Genomic DNA, 9,351 nt, shown 5'->3' on the forward strand with positions numbered 1-9,351 from the left:
ATTCCCATTCAGTTCTAAAAGTTTGTGACTTAAGGTTATTAGGCAACCTCCTTTTGTGCAACAGTCTCTGGTCCTGTGATTTCCTTTACATTATCTGCAAATAGCAAAGAATAAACGATGCTGATGTGACTATTCTACCAAACTGAAGAAAGATTTGCTTAATGAACAGTGCTGCACCAAATCCGAGAAGAAACTATCACATTTTACTGATAGATAAAATGTTGCACTGTGCTGAGTTGTTACAAGCAGTGCTGAGCAAAGCCAAGATGTACCAAACTGCACCAAGGCATGCCAAGACCCAGACCACACACGTGCATCAAATTATGCACACTTTAAGTTGTACATGTTGTGGCTGATCTAAATCCTTCCATGGAACCTAGATATCTCTTATTTTATTGGTATGGTCATTCCTCCCAATGTAATGGGAGAGTGGTGTGAGATGGGAGGAGGAGTAGGGAGGGACAGAACAAAATATTGTGGTTGATTTAAATTTTGTGACAATATTTTGCCATGTTGAAAAATGGTTATAATAATAATAATAATTTTATTGTTGTTCAGCTGATTACAGCAATAGACAGTCAAGAGCATATATTTCTACATAAACTACTATATCGATGTAAATTGGTTTACATAAAATAGGTACACCATTAGAATACAGTATTTTCATCTTCAAAGAATTCATCAATGGTGTAAAACGGATTGTTCACTAGTAGCTTGTATAATTTAGCTTTAAAGATATTTACAGGCAGTTCTTTAAAGTCAGCACTTAGTCTATTAAACATGCTTAGTCCAAGAACTAGGTAAGAGTTATGTGATTTTGATAATCTATGATATGGTATGTCTACAGATGTTCTGCTTCTAGTATTATGGTTATGAATATCACTTCTCAACACAAAATTAGACACATTGTTTCTAATATACATTAAAACATTGTAGATGAATAAGTTTACTACTGTAAGACACTGCAATTTAATAAACAGAGGTTTACAATGTTCTGTTTTATCAGAATCTGTTATTATTCTTATTACTTTCTTCTGTAAAAGTAAAATATCATTTACATGACAGCTACTACCCCACAGTAAAATTCCATAAGAGATGATGCTTTTGGAAGAAGGCAAAATATGCTGATCTCACATAGTCAATGGGAACATGTCTTTTTAAATTTCTAATTAGATAAATAACTCTTGAAAGCCTAGCCAATATATTTTTAATGTGTGGTTCCCATGTCAAGTTATTGTCAACAGTAACACCTAAAAATTTGAGAGTTTCTAGTTCTTGGTAGTTAGGAATCTCTTTGAGGCTAAAGTAAAGTGTCTGGGTTTTGTTTTCATTTAGCAAGAAGCCATTAGCTTTGAACCATAATGAGGACTGAGCAAGGGTATTTTCGGTCAGTGTTTTCAGAGTACCTAGATCAGAGCTTTTACGTAGAAAAGTTGTGTCATCAGCATACAATATTGTATGAGAATTTATGAATAAGGGCAGGTCATTAATCATTAGTATAAACAGTAAAGGTCCAAGCACCAACCCTTGAGGCACTCCATACCTAACATTAACCAAATTTGATTTCTCCCTACCAATGCACACAACTTGTTGACGGTTCTTTAGAAAAGTCCTGAACATATTTATACTGTTGTCATCAAAACCATAGTAAACTAGCTTATTCAGCGCAGTGTCATGCTCTACACAGTCAAAGGCTCTTCTCAGGTCACAAAATGTAGCCTGGGCATAGTCCCTAGCCTCAAACACATCTAGGACTAATTTTACGAGGGAGTCCATTGCATCTGTTGTGGATTTACCTTTCCTAAATCCAAACTGTTTATCACTAATTATATTTAGTTTACCCAAGTAGGCACTAACTTGCTCATACATAATTGTTTCTAAAATTTTTGGAAAAACTGGGGTTATGGATGTAGGTCTGTAACTAGCAGGACAGTTCTTTTCCCTTTTTTTGTATATGGGCACAACTCTAGAAATTTTTAGTATGTCGGGGAACTTACTTTCAACTAGGCATTTGTTAACACAAAGGTTAAAGGATAAATCACACAATCAATAACATCTTTCAACAAATTACATGACATATCATAGTAATCAACACTAAGTGAAGGTTTGAAATTTTTCACTATTTTTAGGATATTATTTGGACTCACTTCTGTGAAAGCGAAGGTTAACACTCCAACTTAATTATCATCTCTGTGACACCTTCTCACCTGTGCATGGAATTGTGGTAACACAAAATGAGTTACCCATCATCATGTTTTTTAACATGTTCTGTGAATCCTTTCTTTTATGGGTCCCATACTGTGCAACAGTACTCTAGAGGAGGATACACTTTCCAAGTGTTCTGTCAATAAAATGCACTCTTTCCTTAAAACATTTTTGATATATTTTTAAATTTTCAATGTATATTCCAATTTACATTTCTCCTTATTGTAACCTATGAGCAGTTACTTGAATCAACAGCCTCAAAATCTATGTAATTTATCATTAGATCCTTCAAGTTTGGGCAGCTTTCAAGAATTGAGGAGTTGATAAGGGAAAGTGAGTAAGAAAGTGAATATTGGTAACATAATAATGACTCATGGTACTGACATGGTCAAACCAATAAGTCACTATAGGCAATACCTGAGTTTCTGCAGCTCTCCAGACACATTAGTGGCAAGTGAGAAGGCTGTGGCACAAGCGGCTGTAAGAGCACCTCATAACAAAAATCTTCATAAAGACAACAATATTTTATTTCTCCTGCCTACATATAGGACCATTCATTTGGATGGTGTCATCAGAGAGACAGGAATTAGCAACTGTTATGTTATTATGGGCACAGTGGTTACCAGACAAGAAATGTTCATCAGGAAAGGCAGAAGAATATTTGTGTTTGGCGGTACTAATAATCAGTACACTATACTTTTAAGTATAGTCAATAACATTTACTTTAAATTCAGTAAACATGTAAACTTGTGATCAAAGGTCAAATACATCATAAATGTCAGTCTAGATAAGTATGTAGCAAGCAATTTTATAAAAGACTGTAAATGCTTACCTCAGTTTCATAGTGCCATTTAGAGAATGTTATCAGTGTAGATCATTACACTCTTGTTACAAAAGATATGTGAGGAAACTCAGAGAAAAAAACTTAATAGCAGCTCATATATCTGTACAATAGGGTATGTGTGAAGCCTACAACAATATCTACAGTTGGATCTTAGTGGAAGAGCTATTAAACTTCTCTAACAACTTCTTTCCATACACAAAGTGGATAAAGGTTCAAACCATTCCATCCACTGTCTCTTGGATCAGCCTGGTTTTGAAACTTAAAATAACAATTGAAAAAAATAAAATCTGCATTCAAAAAATTAATTTATTTGTTTATTATCATCCCAATGAACACATTTGTGATATAGGATTTGTCAGGATACATTTTAACAACTATGTAATATCTTCACAATTTTTTTTTTCTATGCTGTATTCATATGAATCTATCTTATGTTTAATACAATATACAACTAATAAGTGTTTTTATAAAATAATTTCTTATGTGCTTGACAGACCTATTCCTTGATGTTGTGATTTCATTTCTCACATTTATTATATTGCATATTCTTATACAGTTGAGCAGAGCTGTTCACTTATACTGTAGTGGCATTTGTTAAGCATTTAGTTCTTAATCTTCTTATGTGCTTGACAGACATATTCATTGATGTAATTTCATGTCACATTAATTTAAACATATATTCTTATACAGTTGCACAGAGATATTCACTTATGCTATAATAACATTTGTCAATCATGCGATTCTTTATAACAGTTTTAAATTTATCCTCATTTTCCAGCTCTTTGATAGTTTTGGTAGTGCATTCAGAAGTTTGATGCCTTGATTACATACATGTTTCTGACTTTGGGCCTTGTTACAGCTTGTAATCGGAGATCTTTACATTGCCATGTATCGTAATTGTGGTAGTCTGTAATGCTTTTCATTTTGACCTGATTTCTCATGATCACCAACAGACATTTCAGATTGTGTAATGATGGAATTATTAAAATTTTCAATGCTTTAAAAAGGGGCCTACAGTGTGTTTGAGGTGGGCTCTGGGTCATTATCCGAATAGCGCGTTTTTGTAATTTGAAAATCTCATTTAGACAACAATATGTTTTTCCCCAGAATACTATCCCATAGGATGCAATGGACTGAAAATAGCCAAAATATACTAATCTGGTTCAGTCATTCCACTTTCTTACCAGTCCTCTAATACCTATAGCTTCAGGCTTTTCCAAAAGTATGCTGTGGGCAACAGTGTCAAAGGCTTTTGACAAATCTAGATTTATCTCGACTACACTTTTGCCCTCTTCCAATTTACTGATTATTTCTTTTGTGTATTCCAGTACAGCTGTTTCGGTACTTCTCCCAGCTTGAAATCCATGCTGATTACTGTTCATCAGATTGTGGATATTAAGATAATGTGTGACTCTATATTTCATTAGTATCTCTAAAACCTTAGAGAAAGTTGGGAGAAGTGAGACAGGTCTGTAGTTTTCTATTTTAAGCTAATCACCCTTTTTCAACAGGGGAATGACTTTATTTTCAGTTTCTATGGAAACATGCCCTCAGCCATTGACAAGTTTGCTATGTGTGCCAATGGTTTCACTGTTTGATTAGCTGTTTTCTTGACTAGTATTACTGGCACCTCATCTACTCCACCTGACATCTTGGACTTCAGACTTTTAATCACTTTTAAAACTTCCTTTTTGTTTGTTGGGACTGTCAACATACTGCTGGCTGCATTGGGTGTTGCTCTCTTAATCTGCTCCCAAAAAATCCTGATTAATGTCTGGGGTATATTTAAAAAGTATTTATGTAATTAGGCATGGAATATTTATCTACCATTTTATTCTCCTCATCTTTTAGAATAATTTCCTTATCTTTGATAAGTACTCCAGTTTCTTTTCTCACAATTTCCCATGCTATTTTAGTTTTATTTCTGGACTGTTTTATTTCCATGTCATTACTTAGTAACTTTGCATTTGCAATTACTCTGCAGAGTATTTTCCTATACCTTTTTACATATTCCATAAAATCAGTATCTGCACACTCCCTCAACTCTGAATTGAGTTTTTTCATGTTTTCACATGATTTCTTAATGCCAAGAGTCATCCAAGAACTTGACTTTGTGTGTCCAGTAGACTTGATTCTGGTCCATTTCTTTGGAAAACACATTTCAAAGTTCATCATATAAATCACTGCAAATACACTATATGCCTCATCTGTACTTGTTTGTTTCATAACATCTAACCAAATTTCATTTTCTAAGATGCTTATGAACTGATGACTGCTGTCCACTGAGAAGTTTCTTTTGTAAATATTGTCTACACCTTTATCTTCCTTTCAATGGTGAGAGTATTGTGGTCAGACCATCCTAAATCTATGTTTGTTACCTCTATGTCAGTTGTTGACATATTTGAGAAAATGTTATCTATGAGGCTATTGGAGGTGTTTGTTATTCTAGTTGAATTGTTTGTGTGTGGTGACATGTTGAAACTCTTTAATATCTCCAAAAATTGCCTTTTTTGTTGACTTTCCACTAGAAGATTAATATTGAAATCACCGCAATGAATAATAACAGTTTCTTTTTTTGTAAAAAGTATTTTGCAACAATTCTAACTTATCAAAAAAGACATCTATGTTTCCACATGGTGACCTATACACTGTTACGATTACGACTTTTTTCATCAGGCCATATAGCTGGACAGCACATGCTTCAAAGAATTTTTCAATACTTAAGTTCTCTGCTTCACATCTCTTTTTATATTCTAACTCTTGTCTAAGGTAAATACCAACTCCACCACCTTTTGCAATTTTCCTACTATAATGATTTGCCAGTTTAAATGGATTAATATGAATACTACTAATTTCATGGTCCTTACACCAGTGTTTAGTAATACACAAGACATCAGGTTGGGTGTTACTTACTGCTATTTTGAGTTCACAATATTTGTTCTTGAGGCACTGCACATTTAGAGTCATAATCTTTAGGACAGGGGAGTGAGCATTGATGGTATTTCTCATTTCGTTTATCACTGTTAGCTTGGAGTTTTCATTAAGGCCGGATACCAAAAACCCTGTTGTACCACAGGTTTCTTGTGTCTGTTGCTTTTCCTACTTGAAAAGGATGATGCTGATTGATTGTTTATACTAGCTGTGGCAGCTGATGACATTTTAATATTAACTATAGCAGATGTTGATGTTTTTAGTGCTTCAGCAAATGTTGCTCTCGTTAAGGTCTTCATTTCTTCTACTTCTGCCCTCATTTGAAGTGGGATTTTAGGGAACTTTTCTATTGATATACGGCTTATTTCTTCTAGTATCTTTTCACCCATCATCTTTTTTCCATAATAGTTACTGTGCTGTCCATGCCTCGTGAAATGATTTCTCTCTGAGCTGTTTGCATCCACAAAAGTTGCACACTTAAAAGCACAGCAGATCTTCCTTAATTTATTATTTGTTGACTTTATTTCTTTGTTTACACATGATTCCTTGATTAGATCATGTCTATGTGGCATACTTACAATGAGAACCTTTAAATTTAGACCTGACAGCTTTTTTAGAGTTGTTTGAAGTGCCCTTGTCACTAGTTGGCTATCATTTTTGTATATGTCATTTGCTCCACCTATTAGCACACAGCATGTTCCAGTCAACTAAGTTTTCACAGTTATTTACTATTTGATTAAGGGGAGTATCAGGTTTGACAATGCCTGTAACTCTAAATTGGAACTGCTGATGATTTATTATTTGTGCCACACCCTTCGCATGGCTATCACCTAATACACAGACTTGATATTTGTTTTTCTCCAAGTGCCTTCATTCCATTGGTTTTATAGTACACTTTGAAGAAACATTTCTCTTGTTAGAACACACTGATGATCTAGTTTCACTTGTCTTGTTTTTTGAGTTCGCATTTCGTCCTGTCATGTCTTTATCACCCGTTTTTCTTTGCACTCTATTTATTGTGTATTTCATACTGTCAGAAAGATTTCATTCACTATGAACAGAAGTTTTGTTTGAAACAAAAACTGCTGGTATGTTTTCATTACACATTTTTTAAATTGCCACCTTTCCATTGGTTTATCAGTTCCTCTAACTTATTTATGTGTAATGATTTGCAAGCACAAGGTCTTGCTGAAGCGATGCACAACACATTCTTATATGCAGTTATCATATCCTGACAAAGCTACCATTAGTAGATCATAGCATTCCATGCCACAGTCACATTTCGCATCCCATTCTTCTGTTCCCATGGAACACTTTGCATGAATCCATTTTTGCGACACTGCACATAACCTGATACCTTTCGTGATATAGTTATTGCACTTTATACAATTTATATTCGATATGTAGCCATTTTCCATGGAACTATTTATACACACTTCTATATGCGATGCCATCTTTACATTCAGAAATTGTGAGTCATGAAAACTCTTCCTTTCTGCGGATTGCGAAGAGTATTTGTAAGCAAAATTACGAAATCATTGTGAAAGTGATAGGTGTGACTGAATCCCTCAAAAATAAGCGGAAAATTACGAACGGAAAGTCTTTCTTTACTACATGATATATTTAAAGCACTAACATGGTGGACGAGCGTAAAATTGAATTCATGCACGATTGTCATTACCGTACTAACACCTGTCTGCTGAACACACAAAATAAAAATTTCTAATATTGAAAACAACTCTAACTACTCAAAAAGAATAAAGTACCTGGCCCTGACAGAATTCCCATTAGATTTTGCATTCAATAAACTGGGAAATTGGCTTTTTGTTAGATTTTCTTTATTGAGAACACATTGTTGACAGCATACATGTATCAGAGAAGATGTCTATTTATAAGAAGAGGAAATGATCAGATGCATAGAATTAGAGACAAAGTTCTATGAGATCCATGTGCTGCAAGATCTTAGAGCATGTTCCAAGCTTGGACATAATGACACTCCTAATTGGGTAGTCAGCCAAATCTCTCCACCTCCGTTCCTATTCCTGTAGTGTGATAATCTCTGTGTACCAGCATATGGCATATTGGAGGGAACAGTGATTGAGATTGAGAAGTTGAGTTGGGCCAGGAGATCTGCTTGGTTAGTCTGAAATGACAGCTCGTAGGAAACAAAAAAACTCTGGTTCAAGTCCAGGTCTTGACATAAATTTTCAATCATCACTTCAGTTGCATTAATTTGCTTACCATAAACATTATGGTGCTCATATGAATCTTCAATTTTCTATTTCATACCTGTATATATGTAGAATTTGTTACTTATTATTGTGTATTCTGATGTTCAAATAATGTTAAAGTTGTATGCAAAATAAAGAGAAGGCAATCACTCACCTATGGTTGACTGATAACTGACTTGCTATACAAGGAACAAGAGCTCAAAAGTTAGTGTGAATACTTTTTTCTTTTGCGTATTTCTATGTGCCACACATCAGTTGACTATAGACAGATGGTTGCATTTTCTTTATTTTTTTCTATTATTTCAATCAGGAATTTCTATTGCTTTTGCACATTGTTAAAACAGTGATGGTCTTTAAAGTCTTTAGTTGCTGTGACTACTTTCATTGTCCAGTTCTCTTCTGTTCAGTAACATGTTCACCTTTTGTGACTTTCCTCTATTTTTATTGATCATTTTCTTTTTTTATTGCATTAAACCATTTCATACATGTCAGAACATTGTTCATTCACTGACATGAATTTGAGTATTTTGCATCTCACTTCTCATATTGTCTTATTAATGTTTTCTATAAAGCTTAGCTTGCGGTTAATAAATCCACTGTGGTGCAGCTGTAAATGGATGTAGGTAGTACTAGAGGTATACCTAATGGAGGTATTTCTTCCCCAACTGGTGTGGTTCCTAACTGTTGTGAAGATGTCTTTTCCTTTACCTTTTCTATGATAGATACATATAAATAATCCAGACCTGAAATATTTTACATTCATGGGCAACATTATTGTTTCAGAATTATGCAGAATGGAAGCCTTGTTGTTTACAACACTCGCCCAGAAGATTCTGGATATTATATGTGCCAGGCATCCAATGGTGTTGGTGTGGCTCTCAGCAAAGTCATCTACCTCACAGTTCATGGCGAGTATTTACATGACGTTTAGTCATCTTAAAGTCTCATTTATACAGGTGTAGCTAAGAAATTCAGTACTTCTTAAGGGGACAATAAGGATGATGATAAGAAAAAGAAGAGAAGACAGCAGCAAGAAATATTTATCTGTGTTGTTATTGTTGTTGATGTTTTTGTTGGTGCTGCTGCTGCTGTTCATGTAAAAAAATGAAGTATCTGAAACAGAAAGTTTTAAATTTTCAG

General features: G+C 34.4%; 1 protein-coding gene across 1 annotated transcript in view; it reads left to right on the forward strand.

Annotated features, from left to right (window-relative positions):
* The window catches only part of LOC124594704 (Down syndrome cell adhesion molecule-like protein Dscam2), a 160,156-nt gene extending 151,014 nt beyond the window's left edge, over positions 1–9,142 (forward strand). The window contains exon 9 of the mRNA XM_047133072.1: positions 8,995–9,142. Coding sequence (XP_046989028.1) covers positions 8,995–9,142 — 148 coding nt within the window. The remainder of the gene's footprint in view (positions 1–8,994) is intronic.
* Positions 9,143–9,351: the final 209 nt, after the last annotated feature.

Source organism: Schistocerca americana, chromosome 2, assembly GCF_021461395.2.
Source record: "Schistocerca americana isolate TAMUIC-IGC-003095 chromosome 2, iqSchAmer2.1, whole genome shotgun sequence".
In the NCBI taxonomy this organism is placed as follows: Eukaryota; Metazoa; Arthropoda; class Insecta; order Orthoptera; family Acrididae; genus Schistocerca; species Schistocerca americana.